The 27,133-nt window shown below is 38.1% G+C and overlaps 1 protein-coding gene across 1 annotated transcript in view; it reads right to left on the bottom strand.

Moving 5' to 3' along the window:
- LOC133773486 (POTE ankyrin domain family member B-like) overlaps window positions 1-27,133 on the bottom strand; it is a 67,425-nt gene that overhangs the window by 30,455 nt on the left and 9,837 nt on the right. Inside the window, exons 6-14 of the mRNA XM_062210809.1 lie at window positions 25,544-25,574; window positions 22,352-22,424; window positions 22,008-22,137; window positions 21,708-21,763; window positions 17,111-17,234; window positions 16,785-16,837; window positions 15,440-15,560; window positions 15,100-15,140; window positions 13,602-13,674 (exon numbers count right to left, since the gene is read on the bottom strand). Of these exons, the coding sequence (XP_062066793.1) occupies window positions 13,602-13,674; window positions 15,100-15,140; window positions 15,440-15,560; window positions 16,785-16,837; window positions 17,111-17,234; window positions 21,708-21,763; window positions 22,008-22,137; window positions 22,352-22,424; window positions 25,544-25,574 (702 nt within the window). The remainder of the gene's footprint in view (window positions 1-13,601; window positions 13,675-15,099; window positions 15,141-15,439; window positions 15,561-16,784; window positions 16,838-17,110; window positions 17,235-21,707; window positions 21,764-22,007; window positions 22,138-22,351; window positions 22,425-25,543; window positions 25,575-27,133) is intronic.

The raw sequence follows: 27,133 nt of genomic DNA, 5'->3' as shown, positions 1-27,133 counted from the left end.
GCATGGGAGACCAAGAAGAGGCCCCTGGCTCCTGGCTTTGGATCAGTGCAGCACACCAGCCATAGTGGTCATTTGGGGAGTGAACCAGAGGAAAGAAGACCTTTCTCTCTCTCTCTCTGTCTATAACTCTACCTGTAAAAAAAAAATGCTGGCGAGGATGTGGGGAGAAAGTTTCCCTAATCCACTGATGGTGGGAGTGAAAGACTGGACAAGGTACTGTGGAAGATAGTATGGAGATACCTCAGAAATCTGAATATAGATCTACCATATGATCCAGCCATCCCACTCTTAGGAAATTTACCCAAATGAAAAGAAATCAGCATATGAAAGAGTTATCTGTATCCCCATGTTTACTGGAGCTCAATTCACAATAGCTAAGATGTCCTTCAGCTAAAAACTGGATAAAGAAATTATGGTATGTGTGCAGTATGGCTACAATTCAGCAGTAAAAAAATGCAATCCTGTCGTTTGCAAAAAAATGGATACAACTAGAAACTATCATATTTAGTGAAATAAGCCAGTCCCCGCCTTTCTCTGAAGGGAGGAAAGAACCTCCACTGTGACATGGCCTTGACTAAACAAGTTCAGACTCCGTGAACTCAAGGGACTTCCATAGCCTAGACGGCTCATAGCAAGAGTCTCGGGTGATGGCTGACGTCACAAATAAGAGTGCCAATTGTTAAATCAACAACGGGAGTCACTGGGTACATGCTCCCCACGTAGGATCTCTGTCCTTAATGTGTTTTACTATGAAACGTAAAAAACAATACTAGTCGAACAGTACCCTATACCTTGTGCGGTTGTGTGAATGCAGCCTGTTGAAATCCTTTCTTAGTATATACTAAGTTGATCTTCAGTATATGAAGGTAATTGAAAATGAAACTCGATAAAGGGTGGGATGGGAGAGGGAGAGGGGAGGGCCATGGGAGGGAGGGAGGTTGGTGGGGGAAGCCACAACAATACAAAAGTTGCACTTTGTAAATTCACATTTATGAAATAAAAAGAGAAAAAAAAAGAAAAATTAAACATAAAAAAAAGAAAGAAGCCAGTCCCAAAAAGACAAATACCATATGTTCTCCCTGATCTATGGTAACTAATAAATTTCCTAAAAGGGAATCTATAGGAGTGACATTGACACTTTGATATGCAATGATTTTTAAAAGTCCTTGGCTCCACTGTTGAGGAAGTTATCTTTCTTCATACTAGTTGTTCAACTCTTTATTTAGAGTACAGTTAGTTTCATGTGTATAAGGTTAACTGAAAATAGATCTTTGTAAAAATAATAATAATAATGGGAATAGGAGAGGGAAGAATAGTAATAATAATGGGAATAGGAGGAGGAAGGATGTGAGTGTGGGCGAGAGGGAAGGTAGGGTAGAAAGTATCATGATTTTCCTGAGTATGTATATATGAAATACATGAAATTTGTATACCTTAAACAAAATTTTACAGAAAGTTAGCATAATAATTCACATTACTAAAACAAAGAGAAAAAACTTTACATTATCATTACAAATGATACAGAAAATGCATTTTTACAAAATCTTACACCTTTTCAAAGTAAAGATCAAAAAAATTCTCAGAAAATTATAAATGGAAGAGAATTTCCATAATATGATAAAAGGACACTTATGAAAATACACATCTCAAATGGTACTCCCATTGGTGGGAATGTAAACTAGTAAAATAATATGGGAGACAGTATGGAGATTCCTCAGAAATCTGACAACAGATCTACCATATGACCTAGCCATCCTACTCTTGGGAATTTACCCAAATAAAATGAAGTCAGTGTATAGAAGATTTGTATCTCCATGATTATGCAGTTCAACTGACAATAACTAAAATATGGAATCAATCCAGATATCCATCAACTGATGACTAGATAAAGAAATTATGGTATATGTATACTATGGAATACTACTCAAGTGTTAAAAAGATGAAATCCTGTCTTTTATAACCAAATGGATGCAACAGGAAACCATTATGCTTAATGAAATAAGCCAGCTCCTAAAAGACAATTATGTTTTCTGTGATTGTGGCAACACAATTAATATACAACACAAAAAATGTATAGAAATGAAACATTTCTTGTGATAAGATGTTTGGGTTTTTTTACAGATTTATTTTATTTATTTGAAAGACAGAGTTACGGAGAGAGGGACAGAGAGAGAGAGAGAGAGAGAGAGGTCTTCCATCTGCTGGTTCACTCCCCAATTGACTCCAACAGCCGGAGCTGCGCCAATCTGAAACCAGGAGCCAGGAGCTTCTTCTAGGTCTCCCACATGGGTGCAGGAGCCCAAGGACTTGGGCCATCTTCTACTGCTTTCCCAGGCCATAGCAGAGAGCTGGATTGGAAGAGGAGCAGCCAGAACTAGAACTGGCACCCATATGGGATGCCCACGCTTCAGGCCAGGGCTTTAACCTGCTGCACTACAGCACCGGCCCTGTGATAAGATGTTTGTAGGCCTTCTTTATATTCCTACAGAACCGTGGTCTATTTTTTACTTGTTGAATATTACACCTACTGGTACATTATGTCTGTGATTATAGAATGGATTCAAAGTATGTCTTTTCCAAAATTAAAGAAATAAAAGTTGAGAAGGAAAGGGGGAAATTATGGGAAGACGTATGGTTATCTTCTTAGAACTGTACTTATGAAATATGCAAAATTGTTCTTTATATTAATTTAATGCAACTCTCACACAACCTATGGTGAACAAAGAAACAAAATTCCCCTTTAAGATGAGCAAGTAAACAAAGGATGCCTGCTTTCAACAGTTACCCAACATTCTACTAGAAGTTCTAACCAGAGCCACTAGAAAGTAAAAAGAAATGAGAGAAACACAAAATAGAAAAGATGGAAAAGTATCTCCTTTCAGAAATGGGATTCTAGGGGAGAGCATCTGGTGCAGCACTGAAGATGCCTGCTTGGATCACAGTTCTGAATCTCATTGCAGCTTCCAGCTAAAGCACATCATGGAAGATGGTGGTTATGGCTCAAGAGTAGATGTCTCCCTCCCACATGTGTGGAAATCCAAATAAAAACTGCATTAAAATTTTTCATAGAAAACTTTTATTTAATAAATATAAATCTCAAAAGTACAACTTTTGGATTATATCAGCTTTTCCCCCAATAACCTCCCTCCCACCCACAACCATCCCATCTCCCACTCCATCTCCCATTCCATTCTTCATCATGATTCATTTTCAATTATCTTTATATACAGAAGATCAACTTAGTATATATTAAGTAAAGATACCACTAATTCTCATAGTACACATTAAGGACAGAGGTCCTACATGGGAAGTAAGTGCACAGTTTCTCCTGTTGATTTAACAATTGACACAATTGGTAATTGTGTCAATTTAATTAAACAATTGACCCGAGGCTCCTGTCATGAGCTGCTGAGGCTATGGAAGCCTCTTGAGTTCACAAGCGCCTACCTTATTTAGACAAGGCCATAGTCAAAGTAGAAGTTCTCTCCTCCCTTCAGAGAAAGGTACCTCCTTCTTTGATGGCCCGTGCTTTCCACTGGGATCTCACTCACAGAAATCCTTTGTGTAGATCATTTTTTGTGACACTATCTTGGCTTTCCATGCCTGATACTCTCATGGGCTTTCTAGACAAATCTGAATGCCTTAAGGGTTGGTTCTGAGGCCAGAGTGCTGTTTAGGGTATTTGTCATTCTATGAGCCTGCTGTGTATCCTGTTTCCCATGTTGGATCATTCTCTCCGTAATTCTATCAATTATTATTAGCAGACACTGGTTTTATTTATGTGATCCTCTTGACACTTAATCTTATCTTTATTAGTACCTGCCAACTTATTGGGATTTGGAGTCCGATGGCAAGTTTTTAGCTTTACCCTTAGGTATAATTCAGAGGGAGCATGTGCCAAACTGTACATCTTCTCCCTTTCTTATTTCCACTCTTTTTTTTTTGACAGGCAGAGTGGATAGTGAGAGAGAGAGACAGAGAGAAAGGTCTTCCTTTTTGCCGTTGGTTCACCCTCCAATGGCCACTGTGGCCGGCGCATCGCACTGATCCGAAGCCAGGAGCCAGGTGCTTCTCCTGGTCTCCCATGCGGGTGCAGGGCCCAGCAAATGACCAGATTTCATCTTCTTTTTTTTTTTTTTTTACCACTGAGTCGTATTCCATAGAGTACATATCCCATAATTTCTTTATCCAGTCTTCTGCTGATGGGCATTTAGGTTGATTCCATGTCTTAGCTATTGTGAATTGAGCTGCAATAAACACTGAGGTTCAGATAGCTGTTTTTATTTGCCAATATAATTTCCCTTAGGTAAATTCTAAGGAGTGAGATGGCTGGGTCTTGTGGTAGGGCTATATTCAGATTTCTGAGGAATATCCAAACAGTCTTTTTTTTTTGCTGTTGACAGGTAGAATTTTAGACAGTGAGAGAGACAGACAGAAAGGTCTTCCTTCTGTTGGTTCACCCCCTAAACGGCCGCCATAGCCAGCGCTGTGCTGATCCAAAGCCAGGAGCCAGGTGCCTCTTCCTGGTCTCCCATGTGGGTGCAGGGGCCCAAGCACTCGGGCCATCCTCCACTGCCCTCCCGGGCCACAGCAGAGAGCTGGACTAGAAGAGGAGCAACCGGAACTAGAACCCGGCACCCATATGGGATGCCAGCGCCACAGGCGGAGGATTGACCAAGTGAGCCATGGCGCCGGCCCCCCAAACTGTCTTCCTTAGTGGGTGTACCAGTTTGCATTCCCACCAGCCATGGATTAGTGTCCCTTTTTCCCCACATCCTCAGCAGCATCTGTTGTTAGTTGATTTCTGTATGTAAGACATTCTAACTGGGGTGAGGTGAAACCTCATTGTGGTTTTGATTTGTATTTGCCTGATGGCTAGTGATCCTGAACATTTTTCATGCGTCTGTTGGCTGTTTGGATTTCCTCTTTTGAAAAATGTCTGTTTAGGTCCTTGGCCCACCTATTAAGTGGGTTGTTTGTTTTGTTGTTGTGGAGTTTCTTGATCTCTTTTAGAACTGCATTAAAGTTTTGAGAAAGTATGAGAGTAGGTGAGACAGAGAGAGACAGAGAGACAGAGAGAGAGATTCCATTCGTTGGTTCACTCCCCAAATGGCTGCAATGGATGGGGTTGGGCCAGGCTGAACCTGAAGCTGAAGCCAGGAGCCTGGAACTCCATCTGGTTTTCCCATGTGGTTTGCAGAGGCCAGGTGTTTGGGTCATCATCCACTGCTTTCCCAGGTGCATTATCAGGGAGCTGGATCAGAAGTGGAGCAGCAGGGACTCAAACAGGTACTCATATGGGATGCTGGCATTGCAGGCAGTAGCTTAACCCACTGTACCACAATGCTAGCCCCTGAATGCTTCATCTTAAAGGAACGCCCATCAAGAGGCAAGCTTGTGGCACAGCAAAGGTTAGGCTGCTGCTTGTTATGCCAGCATCCAATATGATGCTAGTTCAAATTATGGCTGTTCCACCTCTGACCCACCTCCCTGCTAATGTGCTTGGAAGAGCAGCAGAGGGTGGCTTAAATGCTTGGTCCCCTGCCACCCATATGGGAGAAATGCATGAGGTTCCTGTCTTCTGGCTTCTGGTTTCAGCCCGGCAAAGCCCTAGCCATTGCGGCCATTTGGGGAGTGAACCAGTGGATGAATGATCTCCTCTCCTCCCCGCATCCCTCTCCTCCCCTCTTTCTTCTATTTCCCCCTACTCCCTCTCCCTCTCCCCACTCCTCTCCCCTCCTCTCCTCTAACTCTTTCAAGTAAATTATAAATGTACCTCTCCTCTCCCCTCCACTCCCATTCTCTCTTTCTCCCCCATCTCTGTAACTCTGCTTTTCAAATAAATAAATTTTAAAAACAAATTGCCAGTGATATAGATAGAAAGAAAATCTCAAAGGTTCCATCCTAAACATATTAGAGTTATGGTGCAAATTCAGAAAATACATAATGCATAATACAAGATAAATATATAAAGTCAGTGGTATCTCTAAACACTAGCAATGAACCATTTGAACATTAAGAAAATACAGCAGTATTGAAAGAATAAAATACTTAGAAATAAATAATATTAACCAAGGAGTTGCAAGAACTACACTGGTAGCTATGAAATACCACCAAAACAGATGAAAGAAGACCTAAATAAATGAAAAGACATAGTGTTCATGAATTGAAGATTTAATATTGTTAAGATGATGCACAACTTATAAAGAGTTAATATCCAGAATCTATAAAAAGTTCAAGAAATTCAACAACAAAACAAACAATCCAGTTAAGGAATGGGCAGAGTACTTGGACAGACATTATTCAAGAGAGGAAATTCAAATGTTCAACAGAGACTTGAAAAGACGCTCAGGATCACTTGCCATCAGGGAAATGCAAATAAAAACCACAATGAGGTTTCACCTCACCCTTCTTAGAATGGCTCTCATATAGAAATCAACAAATGTTGGTGAGGATGTGGGGAGAAAGTTTCCCCAATCCACAATTCATGGGAATGTAAACAGGTCCAGCTACTATGGAACACAGTATGGAGATAAGTCAGAAATCTGAATATAGACCTACTATTAGCTCCAGCCATCCCACTCTTGGGAATTTACCCAAACGAAAGGAAATCAGTATATGAAAGAGTTATCTGTAGCCCCATGTTTATTGGAGTTCAATTCACAATAACTAAGATATAGAATCAACCCTGATGACACTTAACTAAAGACTGGATAAAGAAGTTATAGGATATGTACTCTGTAGAATACTATACAGCAGTAAAAAAAAGAAATCCGGTCATTTGCAACAAAATGAAGGAATCTGGAAAACATCAGGCTGAGTGAATTAAGCCAGTCCCAAAGGGACAAATATGATATGTTCTCCCTGATCAGTGACAACTAACCGAGCACCTAAAAGGAAACTTGTCGAAGTGAAATGGACACTGAGAAGCAGTAACTTGATCAGCCCTTGTCCTGACTGTCGAGGAACTTACTACTTTATTCTTTTTAGTATTTTTTTGTTCTACTTAATATTATTGTTTGAACTCTTTAATTAACACACAAATATTCTTAGGTGTTTAAATTTAACTGAAAAGTTATCCCTGTTAAATATAAGAGTGGGAACAAGAAAGGGAGGAGATACATATTTCACTACATGCTCAATCGGACTTACCCCTAATGGCAGAGTAAGAAATGTGCCAGGGGATTCCAATTCAATCCCATCAAGGTGGCATGTACCAATGCCATCTCACTAGTCAAAGTGATCAGTCTCAGTTCATAATTGATCATAATGACAGGGTTAAGTGTCAAAGGAATCACATAAACAAGACTAGTGTCTGCTAATACTAACTGATAGAATTAAAAAGGGAGAGAACGATCCAACATGGGAAGCGGAATACACAGCAGACTCATAGAATGGCAGATGTCTTAAACAGCACCCTGGCCTCAGAATCAGCCCTTAAGGCATTTGGATCTGGCTAAAAAGCCCATGAGAGTATGTTAGGCATGGAAAGCCAAGATACTCTGGCAAAAATAAAAAAAGTGACCTAAATGAAAGATCTCTGTGAGTGAGATCCCAGCAGAAAGAATGAGCCATCAAAGAAGGAGGTACCTTTCTCTGAAGGGAGGAGAGAACTTCCACTTTGACTATGACCTTGTCTAAATAAGTTCGGAGTTGGCGAAATCAAGAGGCATCCATAGCCTTGACAACTCATGACAAGAGCCTAGGGTGATTACTGACGCTATAAACAAGAGTGTCAATTTGTTCAGTCAACAACAGGAGTCACTGTGCACTTACTCCTCATGTAGGATCTCTGTCCTTATGTGTTGTACTATGTGAATTAATGGTATAACTAGTACTCAAACAGTACTTTATACTTTGTGTTTCTGTGTGGGTGCAAACTGATGAAATCTTTACTTACTATATACCAAATTGATTTTCTGTATATAAAGATAATTGAAAATGAATTTTGATGTGAATGGGATGGGAGAGGGAGCAGGAGATGGGATGGTTGCGGGTGGGAGGGAGTTTATGAGGGGGAAGCCACTATAATCCAAAAGTTGTACTTTGGAAATTTATATTTATTAAATAAAAGTTAAAAAAAGAAGTTATGACATATATACACTATGGAGTATGACTCAAATGTTAAAAAAATGAAATTCTGTAATTTGCAGCAAAATGGATGCAACTGGCAACCATTATACTTACTGTAAACTTACCCAGCTCCAAAATGACAGATATCATATATTTTCCCTGATCAGGGGTAACTAATAGAGTACCTAAAATGTAATGTATTGGAGTGAAATGGAATTTGGAGATTTGATGATTGTTCACAACCCTTATCTCTTCTGTTGAGGAACAGTTTTTTGTTTTTTTTTTCATACTATTTGTTGAACTCATTTACTTAGTTAGGGTTTACCTTATGATCATTAAGTTAACTGAAAGTGGATCTCAGAAAATTAAGAGTGGGACTGGGAGAGGGTGGAAGAAGTAGGGTTGGAGCATGTTCCCCCAAATAATCTTGAATGTCTTCTGTAAAATGAAAGAAGCAGCCTGAAATTTTGAGAATTGACATTTCCCCAGTTCAGAACGTCCTGCAAAACTACGTAAGTGAATATGGTTTTGTACTGGCATAAGGATAGACATATAAAGCAATGGAAGAGAACTGTGAGACCAGAAACAAACTTAACATCTAAAGTAGATAATTTTGATCAGGATGGGACAACTTGATTCCCACATACAAAACCATAAAGCCAGACTCCTGCATCACAATACATACAAATGTTAATTCAAAATGGAGCAAAGACATAATTATTAGATCTGAGTCCATAAAAACATCAGAATAAAATATAAATAAATGTTTATGACCTTAGATCCAGCAATGACTTCTCAGATCAGACATCAAAAGAAAAAAAGATAAAGGTAAACATAAATTGGGCTTCACAAAATTTTAAGAAAGTGCAGTTAAGGAACATTATCAAGACAGTGATAATGTGACACAGCAGGTAAAGCTGTTGCCTGCAATGCTGGCATCCCGTACAAGTGCTGGTTCATGTCCAGGCTGCACTAATGGCCTGGGAGAAGCGCTGTAAGATGGCTCAAGTGCTTGGTATCTGCCACACACATGAGAGACCTGGAAGGCAATCCTCGCTCCTGGCCTTGGCCTGACCCAGTCCTGGCTGTTGCAGCCATCTGGGGAGTGAACCAGTGGATGGAAGATTCTCCTCCCTCTCTCTCTCCCCTTCTCCCCCTGTCTCCCTCCCTTCCTCCCTTCCTCTCCCTCTAACTCTTTCAAATAAATAAATATTTAAAAAGAAAGTGAAAAGACAAACTATAGAGAGAAAACATTTGCAAATAACACATCTGATAAAGATATAATCCAGAATATACAAAGAACATCTATAACTCAGAAACAACAACAAAAAAAGATAATCGAATTTAAAAATGGGCAAATGGGGAAGCAAGTTAAGGTGGCAGTGAGATAAGAATCTCCAGTAATGATTTCCCCATAGAAACAATGATTTTAAGAGCTATTCATGCATTAAACTAACCTTATAATATTTAAGGAAACAAGGTGAGAGATTACAATATTTGGTTTCAGTACAATAAGATGCATTGGACAAGGAATGAAAAAAATACCAGTGTGGCCTACATCTCTACTCCCCCCAACTCCAAGCCATGTAGCAAGTAAAAAGATGCTTCCTGGCTAGAGGGAGGGATGAATGAATTAAATCCAGGCCTTAGACTTGCAACGCTGTACCAGACCCAGTATGGTGAACCTAGTACTGGGCAGAATCCTCACAATTCTGAGCTCCTGGATCCACATAGCAACTGCCTCCCTCACTTTTTCCCGATCTCAGGCAGCACAGAGAAAGACTCCATAGTTCTGGGGGATACCTTAGGGAAGTAGACATAGGACATTGTCTTGGAATCCAACATTATACTGGTGAAATCCCAAAACCATGGGAACCCAGTGGCCCTTGTCCCCAATGACTAGGGAAAGAGCCTCTGGGCCCACCACAGTGCAGGCAGAGACCTGCAGCCCAAATCAAATGGACCTGTATTTTAGCCAGCATCACATGTGTGTGGCTGCAGTGGTCTTGGGCAATGTTACACCAAAGTAACAAGTAAGCCATAAAAGCACTGACCTTGGTCCTCTCTTTGAGGTACATAGGTCTAAGGGATATATGGACTTGAGGTGCAACCCAGCAATTTGTCATTGGTGACCATGGGGCTTCCAACCACATCCTCACCTAACCCCAGGCACAACACCGAGACCCAATGATAAAAACCCAAAGATTCAGTTTAAGAATAGACAAGAGACCTAAGTAGACTTTCCACAAAAGAAGATATACATATGACCATCAGGTATATGAAAAAATATTCCATATTACTAATCATCAGGAAATGCAAATCAAAATGACAAAGAAATATCAACCTATTCCAGTTAGAATGGCAATTATCAAAATGATGAGAGCATGTGATAAAAAAATGGAATCTTTGCAAAATGTTGGCAAAATGTAGATTAGTAGAGCCATTATGTAAAACAGTATCGATGTTCCAAAAATATTAAAACTAGGTCTACCACATGACACAGTTATACCAATTTTAGGCATGTACCCAAAGGAAATTAAATAATTATGCTGAAAAGACATCTTCTGGGGTCGGCTTTGTGGCACAGTAGGTTAAACCACTGCCACAGCACTGGTAGCCTGTATAGTTGCCAGTCTGAGTTACAGCTGCTCAACTTCTGACCCAACTCCCTGCTGACATGCCTCTGAAGGCAATGGAGGATAGCCTAAGTTCTTGGGCCTCTGCACCCATGAGGGATACCGGGGTGAAGCTCCCAGCTCCTAGCTTCAGCCTGGTCCAGCCCTTGTCCAACCTGGCTGATGCAGCCATTTGGGGAGTGGGCCAGTAGATGGAAGTGCTCTTGCCCGCTCTCTGTGACTCTTTCAAACATAGAAATAATTAAAAAAAAAAACACATCTTAACTAACATGTTTAATGCAGCATCATTCACCATATCCAAGAAATGAATATAATCTACGTGCCCTCTATAATAGATGAATAGTTAAAGAAAATATGTTATAAATAAATAACAGCATATTTTTCAACTATTACAAAGGATAAAATCCTATCATTGTGACAAAACGGACAGAACAGAGTTCATAATGCTAAATGGATTAAGCAAGGCACAGAAAGAAATACCATAGTTGAGCATTTGGTATGCAGTTAAGACGCCACTTGGGATGACCATATTCCATATTAGATTGCATGAGTTCAAGTCCTGGCTCTGTTTCTGATTCCAGATTCCTGCTAATTCTGACTCAGGGAAACATCAGATGATTCCTCTTGTAATTGAGTTTCCTCCACTCAGGTGGAAGACTCAAATTGAATTCCTAGCTCCTAGCTTCAGCCTGGCCCAAAACTAGCTGTGCAGGCATTTGGGAAGTGAATCAGAGAATGGGAGCTCTCCTCTGTCTGCTTGTCTTTCTGTCTTTCTCCTTATGTCTTTCAAGTTAAGTATTTTTTAAAAGAAAGACAAATACAGCATACTCTTACTAATATATGGAGTCATAAATTGTTGATCTGATAGAGGCTGAGATAGTAAAATACAGCATATTCTTACTAATATACGGAGTCATAAAATGTTGATCTGTTAGTGGCTGAGATAGTAACAGTGGTAACGGGACTGAAGAGGGTGGTGGGGAGGGAGTATGGGGAAAGATTGGTCAATGGATTTAATGCAAATTAGGTAGCAGGAAAAAGTTTCAGTGTTCTATTGCACAGCAGTTTGACTATGGATAATAATTATATACTGTGCATTTCAAAAAAGATGGATTTTGAATTATTTTTTAACATTTATTTGAAAGTGAGAATTAGAGGCAGGGGGAATAGAGAGGTCTTTGAACTCTGCAGGTTCACTCCTCAAGTGGCCATGATGGAAAGGGCTGGGCTAGGCCTGGACCAGGCTGAAGCTAGGGGCCGGGAGCTTCACCTGGGCTCTCCAGGTGGGTGGCAGGGGCCCAAGCTCTTGGGCAATCTTCTGGTGCTTTTCCCAGGCCATTAGCTGGGAGCTGGATCAGAAGTGGAACAGTTGGAAATAAACTGGAGTCCATACAGCATGCCAGTGTCCCAATGTTGGCCCTAAGATTTTGAAAATTTTCACCATAAAAATGATTAATGTTGAGGAGTTATAGATCTTTACCCTGATTTGAACAGTGAACAACACATACATACTACAAAACATAGTACAACTAAATATGTACAATTTTAATTTACCAATTAATTTAACATTGCCCCCAAAATGGGCAAAGGATTTAGACATTTCTCCATAGAGGACTCATGCAAATGACTGCTCAATATGTGAAAAGAAAAGATGTTAACGTAGCTAGGAATGTACACGTGTTTTCTAATCCCGTTAATCTTTATTACATGGAGGCAATTTTGTCGAACTAGAAAGTAATTAGAGATTACCTGGATCTGGTTAGAGAGGAAGTGAAAATTGTTGCTTAATGGGGTTTTTTTGGGGGGTGAGAAAATAAGTATAGTGGTGATCATATAACACCATAAATATAAATAATGCCACTGAATTGTATACTTTAGCATAGTTAGAATGGTAAATCTTATATATATTTTACAACATTAAAAGTTTTTAAGTCCATTGATTAAATTCCACTCAACTGCTGGTTAAAATTCACTAAAATCTGAGTAAAAGAAAATATTCTGGCCAGTGCCACAGCTCAATAGGCTAATCCTCCACCTGCGGTGCCGACACACCGGGTTCTAGTCCTGGTCGGAGTGCCGGGATTCTGTCCCGGTTGCTCCTCTTCCAGTCCAGCTCTCTGCTGTAGCCCGGGAAGGCAATGGAGGATGGCCTAAGTGCTTGGGCCCTGCACCTGCATGGGAGACCAGGAGGAAGCACCTGGCTCCTGGCTTCAGATTGGCATAGCTCTGGCCACAGCGGCCACTGAGGGGTGAACCAATGGAAAAAGGAAGACCTTTCTCTCTCTCTCTCTCTCTCACTGTCCACTCTGGCTGTCAAAAAAAAAATATTCTGACCATAACAAGAAATATTTATCTCAGGTAGCCAATCATCACAGGTAACACAAGAGAAGCATTCCCATTTCAAAATACATTGAACAGTGATGCTCCTGACCCTATACCACAAGTATTACATTTCATCTTGAACATTCATATAGTCCAATAAAATACAGGTTTAATATTAAAATCATTTATCATAGAAATAATAATTTTTTGTTTTTAAACATATAACACTAAAAGAATCTAGAAAAAATTAATTATTCATACAAATAATCTTTTTCCTGACATGCCCAGATGCATTTTTGGTATAATATTATGCTAAGAATTTACTATACCAAATACTATTATTTGGTTGAGGCAAAGTTATCTTTTCTCTTTGACACAGATAGAGTTGAAACAGACTCTCTGAATAACAATGAGAACTCTCCAAATTAATTTTATGTAATTGTCAGTATACTATCTTCTAAAGAAGTTACTTATATACACAATAGTGCTCTCCCTTAATTTGTTTATAATTATACAGAGGGAACACATAATCATTCACATTTCATCTTACTCAACAGAAAATCTTTTTACCTTGAGATTCTTTTGCTGCTTGTTCAATTTCGTTTTCAGCCTTCTCTCCTAATTCCTCTTCTGAAATATCAACCTTAATAACAAAAGTTTTAATAAGTAATTGTAAATTATATATTTCATTATTTAATTGCCTTCTTTTAGATAGAGTGCTAGCTTTTACTCTCACACACAATGTTACTACAGAATCATTTCCTTACAATATCAAATTAAAAAGTGAGAACAATTAATGGATCTGAGAGGCATTGAGGGAGATAAGGTAATTTTGTGATTTTCCTTAGTAAATATCTATTAGAAATATTATTAAGGGGCCATCAAAGGATGTACTTTTCTCTGAAGAGAGAAGAGAACTAAACACTGATGGAGCTTGTGGTCACAAAAGGCTTCCATAGCCTTGGCAGCTCATGGCAAGAGCCCTGGGTGATCACTGACATCATAAATAAGAGTGTTGAAATCTTTACTTAATATATACTAAATTGATCTTCTGTATATAAAGATAATTGAAAATGAATCTTGATGTGAATGGGATGGGAGAGGGAGCAGGGGATGGGAGGGTTGTGGGTGGGAGGGAGGTAAGTGGGGGAAAAAGCCATTGTAATCCAAAAGTTGTACTTTGGAAATTTATATTTATTGTATAGAAGTTAAAAAAAGTGCACTAATGAAGCATAATGCATTACTAATATATGCATTACTAATTATACCATGACAATGTAAGGAAATAATTCCTAACGGCCACAAAGAGTTGTGGAAAAAAAACAAAAGTCAAGCCATCCACTTCATAAGTATTTGTTACGGCTCCTCAGATACTGGTTAAGACATCTGCATAAAACATGAAAGTTGCTTGGTTCCATTCTGGCCTCTGCTTTCAGGTTAAAACTTCTTGCAGGACCAGCACTGTGGCCCAACAGATTAAAGCCCTGGCCTGAAGGACCAGCATCACATATGGGCGCCAGTTCTAATCCCGGCAGCTCCTCTTCTAATCCAGCTCTGTGCTACGTCCTGGGAAAGCAGTAGAGGATGGCCCAAGTCCTTGGGCCCCAGCATCCACGTGGGAGATCCCACAGGATGCTCCTGGCTCCTGGCTTCGGATCAGCACAGCTCTGGCCATTGCAGCCATCTGGGGAGTGAACCAGCAGTTGGAAGACCTCTCTCTCTGTCTCTACCTCTCTCTGTAACTGTCTTTCAAATAAATAAAATAAATCTAAAACAAACAAACAAACAAACAAAAAAAACCCTTCTTGCTACAGCTGACTCAGGGAGGCAACAGGTGATGGTTCAATTAGATGCTAACCACGGGGGAGACCTGGAATAAATTTCTGGCTCCTGGCTTTGGCCTAGTCTTGGTTCAGCTATTGAATAACTTGAGTAATGAAATGGCATATGGAAACTCTGTCTCAGTGCCTGGCTTTCATCTCTCTCTGTATCTCAGCATCAAATAACCTTCTGTGTAATCACTCAATGTTTACATCTAAAAATCACACACATGTACAAAGGGCAGTACCTCAGATTCCAAAGCAGATTTTATAGCTTTATGTTCTTCTCCTAAGGAAGATACAATATTTAGAAAACATAGTCAAACATCCATGCATCGGAACATTAATCACTGTGAATTTAAATACACATACTCAAAACTATCCCCATTTATGAGTATTTCAATAAAATAAAATACCAAGAAAATTTAGTTCAGGAGATTGAATCAGTTTCAGAAGGGACAAGTTGATCATACAGAAAGCAAAAGGAAATCACCCAAAAGAAATAGATTTCATAGTCAGATCTAAACATTTCAATTTATACAACAGCATTTAAACACAAAGGTTTTTTTTTTATATATATATACTCGCCACTTGTATTTTCTTTATGGACTCCAGAAATATCAGTTAATGAGTTTTCATTTGTTTCTTCTCTTGCAGCACATGGAATGACAGTAATAACTTTTTCATTTGGTGATGGAGAGAAGCTTTTCTATAAAAAGAAAAAAAGCCACAAATTCAGAAAGCACATTCAGTTGCTCAAGTACTCACTCATAAATATACTCCATAAGACAACTTTTACTGCATCCATCAAGTCATAGGCAATATCGGAACAAAAGACAAAAATACAAACAAGAGGCAGATTCTGCCCTATGTTCAAGTGAGAAGGTAGACATAACTAAACACGAAGCCACACAAGTAAACTTCAATAGTTATAACTGCGAAATGAATAAAGTATAGCAAGGTCAAAAAGGAGAGAAGCATCAGTTCAACCTAGAAAAAGGCCCAGGAAAGGCTGCAAAAATACAGTTATGTTTTTAAAGACAGACCAAGGCCAGGGGGATAACTTGTAGTGTATTCTTGACAGGACAGCATGAACAAAGAGAGGAAGTAGGGAACAACACGACAAAGGAGGAACACTGAAGTAAGGAAAAACTGGAACAGACTGAATAGGGACTAGATAGAAAATGCAGGGGAGATCCAGAGCAAAACCCCGAATATGTTGGCATCTACTACATAAGCAGTTTAGTCACATCACCACAAATACATTTTAGAAAGGAAAATCTGTGTTCACACTGTTCTTCATCAGCTGCTTTGAACTTTCTCCACTGAAGAGGCAGATTCTGGAATTCCATGGCTGATCAGCTTGCATCTGCTCCAGACCTTGTTATCTCACCCTGTGTTATACTAGGTACATGAAACAAGCCATGTGATTTCTAGAGCTGACTAATGCAGAAGGATAATATGTAGAGCACATTACTAAGTGTGCAGTGAAATGTAAGCAAATGGATCCTAATCAGCATACAGAGAGGTGAGAAAGAAAAGCCAAGCCCTGCCCTTAGCATGGATTTGCCATAGCATTTCAGATGCCAGATAGGACAACTGCACTCATCATGATAGTAATTGCTTTCCATTCTTGGGCCCAACTCCTGATTATAGCATCTTACTAAAATAACCTCAAGGAGGCAATAGGCAAAGGCTCAAGAAGCTGTATCTCTGTCACTCATAAGGGAGACCTGGGGTGAGTGTCTCATTCCTGGCTCCAGCATGGTCCCTTGCAAATACCTGGGAACTGGTGCATTGGAGTTCTGTCTGTGTGTTTTTGTCTTTGTCTCTCTGCCTGTCAAATACTTGAAAAAAGGAAGAAAAAACAAGCACCACTTCTGCGTTTCAATATCACTCAAATCTTACAATTACAAATCATAAGTGACAGTACCTGAGAATCCCAAGATACATCTTGAAAATCAGATTCAATGGGAGACACCATATCTATAAAATAGTGACAGTTTCACTGAATAATAACACTTATTACTGTAAATTTTATGTAATATATACACAGATATATACACTTTTAAACACATACATCTCCAGTCATAAATATTTAAATGAATATAAAAGCAATAAATAGTAGCAAAGAATTTAAGGGAGTTGAAGGGATTTCAATAAGAAAATTTGATTGAATGAAAAAAAAAACCCACCAGAAAATGGTATCTAATTTGGATCTACTCATTTCAATTCATACAACAGCATTCACTCACTTACCACTAGTATTGCTGGCAGACACATAATGGAAATTTGATTCCTCTTGACTGGTTTTCTGACTCTGAGCACTTTCAATGATAGCAAAATCTTCACTCTCTCCAGTAGCTGACAAGGAAGTGTGTTTCTACAGCAATAAATAAAATCACAAATTCAGGAAATATTCAACTTCTCAGTTAGTAATAGACCATTTACTTTGTATTCTACACCATGGGAACAATACTAGCAAACCTGAAAGTACAAATTGAAGATTCTGCCCTACATTAAAGTGTGCATCGACATAGAGGAAAGCAAGTACAGAAAAGTGTAACTCGCCATTTCTAAGCATTCAAGTCAGTAAAGGACAGTAAGATCAGAGACAGGATCAACACTATGATAATGGAAGCTCATGAACTATGGCAAACATAGGGCCATGTACAGAAAAGGGACTATGAAGTGCATTCTGGACAGGAAAAAATGTAGGAATAACATGGCAAATTAAGGGTCCCAAAGTAAGGGAGTAAAATTGGAACATAATTTTTGGGAATTGGATAGAGAGTGAGATTTCCAACCCAACTACAAAAACAAGGGTGGCCACACAAGAGTGTGAACTCTCCCCTTTCAGGAATGTGGATACACTGAATAAGCCCATCAAGAACCACAATCAAAGCAATGACTCAACAGACACCTTGAATTCCATCGAAAATGGCATTCCCATGAAGAAAAACAACTGTTACACTAGGTGCAAACATGTCAACATAGGAACACAGGAAGTATGAAGAAAGAAGGAAGCACGCTCACAAAAGAACACATTAGTTTTCCTGAGATAGGTCCTGATTTGGAGGAAATCTATCAAATGTTTGAAACTCTTCAAAGTAAGAATTCTAAAGAAAGTCAATCTGATGCAAAAGGGAAGACAATTCAAAGAAATGAGAAAAGTACTGTATGATATGAATGAGACATTCAACAAAGAGAGAGAAATGATTAAAAACAAATGCTGGAATCGATTATTCTAGTCAATAAAGCAAAAATACAATTGAGAGCTTCAACAACAACAGAATATATAGAAGAGATGAGGACTTTTTAAATAATGCAGTCAGTCAAAAATTAAGACATAGGAATAGAAAAAAAACAAAGAAAGCCTACCTGATTTATTGGATACCATTAAGCAAGTGATATTCATATTACAGAGATATCTGAAGGAAAGGAGAAGGGAGAAGGCACTGAAAACTTAATTAATAGTTTGAAACTTTTCAAGTCTTGAAGAATACGGGGATATCCACATACGGGGAGTTCAACGAAAAAAAAAAAATAGCCAACAAAGGACCTTCTGCAACACATTTTAGAGTAACATGGTCCTAAGTTTAGAACAAGGAGAGAATCCTAGGGCCAGCAAGAGAAAAACATCATGTTACAGATGAGGAAAATCACTGGACTAACAAGTGACTTCTCAGCCTAACTTCTATATACCAGAAGAGAATGGGACGATACTTTCAAGTTTTTAAAGAAAAAAATCAAAACCAAAATACTATATCAAGTGAAGATACCCTTTAGAAATGAGGGAGAAATAAAATATTTCCCATAAAATCAAAAACTTTAGAGAAGTCTTCACCTCTAGAACATAGCTACAACAAATCCTCAAAGGAGGACTACATTACAAGGGACATGATTTATAATAATCATGAAAGTAGACGACAGTACCAAATTTACTAACAGAGTAGATACACAAAAGAGAAAGGAAATTCTATCTTATTGTGAAATGATAGAAAGCCTCCAAAATACAATAACAAACAATGGGAGGTAATACAAACCAGAATATACAAACAATAAGAAAGCAACAAAATGACAGGATTTAGTCTTATCTCTCAATATTAACCTTGACTATAAACTGATTAAATTTCCCATTTAAAAGACATAGGTTGGCTGAGTGGACAAAACAAAAAAACAAAAACAAGGACACACACAGATTGAAAGTCAAGGGTTAGAAAAAGTCATACCATCCAAATGGAAAACCAAAACCAACAGAAATAGTTATACTCATATCAGATTAAAAAGAGACTTTAAATTAAAAACCATAAAAAGAGACAAAGGAGAACATTATATATTGGTAAAGGATTGATAAAACATGAATACATAACACTCAAGTACAGCAAACTCAAGATCAACCCAGATATGTAAATCAAACATTAATATACCTAAAAGGAAAGATATAATCCAATCCTAATAGTACAGGATTTCAATGCCCCACTTTCATCAATGGACAGATCATACAGACATAAACTCAACAAAGATACATCAGAGTTGAACCATACTATATAGCAAATGGACATACAGTTATTTACAGAACATTTTGCCTGCCAGCCACAGAATATACATTCTTATCATAATCAAATGCCTCTCTTTCCAGGACAGAGCATATTTTAGACCATAAATCAAGTTAATTAAGAAACTTGAAATCATATCACATAATTTCCGAGAACATGAAAGAATAAAAGTTGAAATCAACAACAAAAGAAATAAAAGATTTGGGAAAGACATGCAACTGAACATGCCCCCTGACAGACCAGCAGATTACTGAAGAAATTAAAAGGTAAATCAAAAATTTTATTGTAGCAAATGATAACAAAACATTTCAAAATATATGGGATACAGGAAAGGCAGGATTAAGAAAAAATATTTACACCCAGAAGTACATACATTTAAAAAATAGAAATATTTTAAATTTAAAAATATAGCGATACATCTGAAAGTCTTCGAAAAGAAGGAACAGACCACATCCAGTATTAGCAGGAAAAACAAATCTCAAGAATAGGAAAAGAAATAAAATAGAAATTAAAACACTACAAAGGATCAATAAAATGAAAAGTTCTTAAAGATAAAAAGTCTTTTGCTAAAGTGTCAAATAAAATGCAAGTAAAATCAGAGATGAAAGAGGAGCCATCACAATGCGTACTGTAGAAATATAAAGGATCATAATACTACTTGCTAACAAATTGTAAATATTTGAGGAAATGGATACACACACAAGCGTAAATCAGGAAGATATAACAACTCTTAACAGATCAATAACAAGCAATTAAATTGAAGAACTAATTAAAAGTCTCCCATCCAGGACACGATGACTTCACAACTGAATTCTGTAAAACAGCTAACTGCAATGCCGCTCAAACTATTCCAAAATGTTGAAATAAATGGAACTCTGCCAAATTCTGAGGACAACATTACTCTGAAACTACAACCAGACACAGCACAAAGAGCAAAATACCCTCACTAAACAGAAATACAAAGACTCAACAAAATATTAGCAAGCTGAATCCAACACTACATCAAAAAGATCAGACTTCAGGAACAACTGGGATTTATTCCAGGGGTGCCAGGATGGTTCAATATTTTCAAATTAAAGATGAGATAAATCAAGTGAACATAATGTAAAACAAAACCAATATGAGCACCACAAAAGATGCAGAAAAAAGTTGTAAGATTCAACTCCCATTTATATCATATATTCTATCAAAATACTAATGATATTCATTACTAAACACAATCATAAAATTTAAATGAAACCACAAAAGACCCAGATAGTCAATGTGCTGAGCCTTGCCCTATCTCACTGTACAGTTGTCATCAAACAAAAATCACCATTATTTTAAAATTATGTTACCATTACTATAAATAGCAAAAAAGTACTCAATTATTGTCAAAATGGTTTCTATTTGTGAAAACCTCACAGAGCCACACTAGCATTGTTATAGTCCCATATATTAATACTCCCCATGGGGTACTTTGTCTGGAAATGTTTCTTGCAAATCAATAGTTGGCAATCCAAATATAGTAACAATGCTGTGAAATTTCAGGAAGTTCTTTTCAAGATCAAAATTATAAAAAAAAAAAAACAAATAGGACAGCCCCATGGTTTCTCTTTAAATATCACTAGTATGACTGGTCATCCATAGATACAAGAATCATACATTTGGTATAGGTTCAGTTGGAATACTCCTTTACTTTTTAAAAAGATACACTGAATTTAAGAACCCAAACTGATTTCCTATGTCATGTAGGCCTTACTTTTTTTTTTTCATTGTTCTAACTGGTGTCATATAGATGCATCATACACATTTGTAGAACAACACAAATGTAACAATATAATACATATGACACAATGCACTACAGATTGTAAGATGAAATGTATGGAGGTAATTGCTATAGGCTGTACACAGAGGGAAGAAAGTCAAACCAATTCCTTCATGGGCATTTGCCCCAGCAGTCAGATACCAAGGAGGTCACCTACATTCACTAGGAGAGACCCTCGTTTCCATCCCGGGCTCTGGATCCTGTTTACACCTTCCTGCTAATGCAGACTGAGGGAGGCAGCAGGTGATAGATTCCTACATCCCTGAGCAAGACCTGGAGTGAGTTTCTGTTTCCTGGCTCTGGCTTTGGCCTGGCACTGCTCCAGCAATTGCTGCATCAGGACAGTGAACTAGCACAAAGTAACTCTGTGTGTCTGTGTCTTCTGTCCCTCTGCCTCTCAAATAATTTTTCAAAGAAAAAAAAGCATTTTTCTTTATACTTCTAACACCATGTAATATTTATATTTAAAAATTCTAACAAGAGACAATACCTCAGGATCCAAAGTTGATTCTAGAACTTCATCTTCAGCTCCTAAGATTTTCATATCTATAAAATATTCACAGATCCACTAATGAGAATAATTAATACAGTGATTATAAATATATAAATACAATATATACAAGCATTTCAGAGGGTGGAAGCAATTTCAGGAGGAAGAAGTTAGTCATATGAAAAAAATAGCAAAAGAAAGATAAAAAGTAAATTGATATTCTATTTGCATATTCATATTTTACATCATATGACATTTAAGCAGAAATTATCCAATCACTATATATTTACACCCACTAACCATCTGGATGATTTTTGTGCAAGCCATGAACAGAATTTATTCTGCCTTTATCTCTTTGTTCTTTTTGAGCACTGTGAAAGCCAGCAATACCATCTTCATTATGTACACCAGCTGAAGTCGATGGTCCTTCCTAGAGAAAGAAAAAAAAAAACAGCTTTAGCAAAGATACTCAGTTGTTGCACCACTCATTCATTAAGATAGCGTCTATTGTATCCATCAAATCATAATAAAGATAAAAGAATCTATAGAAGACAGATTCTGCACTATTTCAAGTGGGCATGCATATATAGAATACTAAACTAAATTCACAGCAAGAAAATTAAATTCACAATAGAGTATTTTACCATGGTATTTAAACTGAAGTCTTGTGCATCCAAAGCAGTCAATACGTCAGCAACATCAAGTTTGTTCCAAAACCTTTACAGCAAAAATAAATAAAAGGGGTAAATTCTTTCCACAAAAAATAGGTAAAAGGCCAGCTATGCATACATATGTTTTGTGATGATTAAAATTTCACTTCTGTTTTAGAAAAGCTTTCTATTGCCTATTTCTGCCTCCACCTCTCTCACCTCACTGAGATAACAAATGATAAATAATGAATGAATGGTCAAAGTTTGGGTATCAGTCAAATACCCAAGTATCTGTGGCTTATACCCAGAAACTATTATTTCATGATTAGTGGATTGATGTTAATAGTCAAAAATATTAAGAGTGGAGACAATAAAATTATGGGATCTAGCTCAGGAGCCTACTGGTCACTGGGGCCTCTCCTCTGAAGACAGTTCTCCTGACAGTGTTGAATGGTATACAGCTATTCTCTTCCTGATTCCTGCATCGCCATGTCTTTCTCCCTCTGCATCCATCTCACCATCCACCACCCTCTCAAGGTACCAGAGTAATGGTGGCATCTAGTTTTAGACTGAGAATCTCAAAACTAAGCCCAAAGTAAACATCTTTCCATTATGTTAGCCCCACTCTAGTATTTTAACCAACAATCCACTGAAGCTCTAGAACTGATTTGCCAGCCAATCCTACCACTATCCTAACCCTACACGTATATGGGAAGGACAACAAAAATTTAAGGAAAGAGGTAGAGGTGAGGGGATATTTGAATTGGGCCAAAGTTCTATGTAGTTCAGCAACTTGCAGTCCCATTTTATTCAAGGGGTTATACACTACTCTAAGTAGGTGTCAAAGTAGACAATACTACATTCCACCTGAACAACCACTTTGCTAGGATGCTAAACACAGACTGGAGTACTACAAGGTGTTTTTCTTATGTTCTAGGAATCATTAATATCCTGATATGCTATGTGTTTTTGCTTCTGTCTATAGAAAAAGGGAATAATAATGGCAGAAATGGAACAATAGAAGAACAAAAGAGAAAATGAAAAAAAAAGTAGAAAAAAGTAAAAAATAGAGCAGGCAATGTGGTGTACTGGGTTAAGCTGCCACCTGCAATGACAACATTCCATATGGCTACCACTTTGTGTCCTGGCTGCTCCTCTTCTGACCCACCTCCCTGTTAACATACCCGAGAAAGCAGCAAAAGATGGTCCAAGTACTTTGGCTCCTGCAGCCTGCCTCCCCTAACCCTAGCCATAGCAGCCATTTGGGACGTAAATCAAGAGATGGAATCAATCAATCAATCAATCAATCTCTCTTTCTCCCTTTTCTGTCTTCTCTTTCCCCTATCAAAATAAATAATTCTTAAAAAAATTATTTAAAAAACTCAAAATTATTGAATTATCATAAATGAAGAACAAACAACTCTAATAAAAAAACAAAACTACATGTGACCATCTGAAAGGCAAAAGCACTCTGGGGAATCAGTAAGTAGAAATATCAATTACAAGCACCACATAAACAGATGCAAATGTATTTAATGTAACGGTGTATATGAGATATTCTTCTGCTCAGTAAATATTAGGATATGACTCATTTTTCTTGTGTCTTTGTTACAAACTATGGTCCTGTGACCACTGCTAAACATGATACCAGTTACCACTGCAAATGACAAAATCTTGGACTAACCAGGCTTCTTCAAAATTCTAGAGCAGAGTTAACATGTAACTGCATCTAAGTTTTTGAATTAATCTGAACCAGACCTGTAATCCTGATCCCAGTATTGCACAAGTGTCTATCATTCTATGCTAAGGAGCACGAGAACTGAATTTAGAAGAGGCAGGCTGACAATCAAATCACGAATCACCTACTTGTTAACAACAAGGCTACTGAAAACAGATCTTTGTAAAAATTAACAGTGGAAATAGGAGAGGGAGGAGGAGGACGGGAATGTAGGCAGCAGGGAAAGTAGAGTGGGAAATATCATTATATTCCTAAATCTGTATATATGAAATTTGTATACCTTGACTAAAATTTTAAAAAATTAATCACCAAGCTGACTTGCCCCAAACGGTAGTTAGAAACTTGCCAGGGGATTCCAATACAATCCCATCAAGGTGGCATGTACCAATGCCATCTCACTAGTCAAAGTGATCAATTTCAGTTCACAATTGATCATAATGATAGGGTTAAGAATCAAAGGGATCACATAAACAAGACTAGTGTCTGCTAATACTAACTGATAGAATTAAAAAGGAGAGAATAATCCAACATGGGAAGCGGGATACACAGCAGACCCATAGAATGGCAGATGTCTTAAACAGCACCCTGGCCTCAGAATCATCCCTTAAGGCATTTGCATCTGGCTGAAGATCCCATGAGAGTATTTTAGCCATGGAAAGCCAAGACACTCTGGAAAAAAAAAAAAAAGAGGACCTAAATGAAAGATCTCTGCGAGTGAGATCCCAGTAGAAAGAACGGGCCATCAAAGAAGGGGGTACCTTTCTCTGAAGGGAGGAGAGAACTTCCACTTTGACTATGACCTTGTCTAAGTAAGATTGAAGTCAGCGAACTCAAAAGGCTTCCATAGCCTTGGCAACTCATGACTCGAGCCTAGGGAGACTACTGACGCCATAAACACGAGTGTCAATTTGTTAAGTCAACAACAGGAGTCACTGTATACTTACTCCTCTTGTAGGATCTCTGTCCTTAATGTGTTGTTCAATGTGAAGTAATGTTATAACTAGTACTCAAACTGTATTTTACACTTTATGTTCTGTGTGGGTGCAAACTGATGAAATCTTTACTTAATATATACTAAATTGATCTTCTGTATATAAAGAGAATTGAAAATGAATCTTGATGTGAATGGGATGGGAGAGGGAGCAGGAGATGGGAGGGTTGCAGATGGGAGGGAAGTTATGGGGGGGAAAAGCCATTGTAATCCATAAACTGTACTTTGGAAATTTATATTTGCTAAATAAAAGTTAAAAAAATTAATCACCTTCTCTGAATTAAAGTTACCTTTGTAAGAAGTAGACTATATTAACAAAATTCCAAGTTACTTGATGACTATAAAAATGAAAATTAAGTACATGATATCTGTCAAATTCAGAGTAGAACATTCTACAAAGATTAATTATTTACATTTCATTAGTTACATATAATTATTAAAATCTGTAAAATCATACCTTCTTGTATTGAGTTCAGGACTTTCACCTCCTATTAAAGACAGTAAAATGCATTTCAAAAAAGCAGAGTAACACAGGATTTTAAAAGTATGATAAACTAACACCTTCTTTCAAAGTATATGTATGGGGGACAGGTGTTTGGCACAGCAGCGAATATACTTCATGGGAGGCCCACATCCCACATTGGAGTGCCTGGGTGTAATAACTTGGTTTCCCAATCCAGCTTACTGATAAGGCACACCTAGGAAGAAGATAATGGCTCAACGAATTAGGTCCCTAACACCCACATGAACCTAGATTGAGTTGTCGACTCCTGGTTTTCTTCTTGCCCAACCCCAGATGTTAAAGCCATTTGGGGGCATAATCCAGATAAAGTAAGGTATCTCTCTCTCTCTCTCTCTCTGCACTTCAAAGAAATTTTTAAAAAATAAATAAATTTAAACAATGAAAATATTCCTATGGGATCATACTTGTAGATTATATGAAAATCATTATTTATTACACTTCCAATAGGCAATTATTATATTAAGAATACTTACGTCTGCTCCTTTGCATTCATCAAATGTAACATGAAGAATAGAATTAAAATTTGATATGGAAAAGAGAGCTGCTATGTACAAGAACTATAATCATAATGGAACTCTATCAGACTGACAAAGTGGTAAAAGTAAAATCAGTATCAAAGTCTGGCAATATCCAATTATCATGATTTTTCAGGACTAACAGCACTAAGAACTGTTAGAAGAATGCACTTATTTAGTTTGGACAGAACACAGCACCTCTTGTCTTTTAGTCAACTGTTCAGGTTAGGTGCTGGTGGTATGGTACAGCCAATTAAGCTGCTGCTGGCAACACTGGCATACCATATCAGAGTGCCTATTCAAGTCCTGGCAGCTCCACATCTGATCTAGTTCCCAGATAATGTACCTGGGAAAGCAGCAGAAGATGGTCCAAGTGCTCAGACTCCTGACTCCCATGTGGGAGGCCAGGATAGAATCCCTGGCTCCTGGCTTGAGCTTAGCCCAGCCCCAGATATTGCAGACATTTGGAAAATGAAAGCATCTCTCTCTCTCTCTCTCTCTCTCTCTCTCTCTCTCTCTCTCTCATAATAAACCTTTTAAAAATTGTTCAATTTAGGATGCAACATTCTATCACAAGGAAGCTCTGCTTATGAGCACTATACTTTTCAGCATGGCAAATATGGGGAGTGGACCAGGGCCAAGGATGTTTGCAAATACTTTCCAGCTGCTAGTGAAGAACATGAGATCAATGGATGTACACTTGCTGATCTTTCTCTGGGGAAGGAGCTCTTTTAACAGCTCAAATTCACCTGCCACTTTAACTTCCCATGGAAAGAACCATTGGGAAGGGCACTTTATGGATTTATCAACTCTGAATCACACTATTTTAGAGATAAGCTTACGAAGAAACACTGCAGAGGGAATGCCATCACATACAGGAGGGCCGGGCTTTGATTTCTGGGTCCGCTCCTGATTCCACCATCCTGCTTACATGCCTCCACGGAGGCAGTAGGTTATGGTTCAAGTATTTGAGTTCCTGCTACACAGATATAAGACTCAGACTGGGTTC

Source organism: Lepus europaeus, chromosome 14, assembly GCF_033115175.1.
Source record: "Lepus europaeus isolate LE1 chromosome 14, mLepTim1.pri, whole genome shotgun sequence".
NCBI classification, from domain to species: domain Eukaryota; kingdom Metazoa; phylum Chordata; class Mammalia; order Lagomorpha; family Leporidae; genus Lepus; species Lepus europaeus.
The sequence above is the reverse complement of the archived record's forward strand: the minus strand, read 5'-3'. Positions and strand labels throughout refer to the sequence as shown.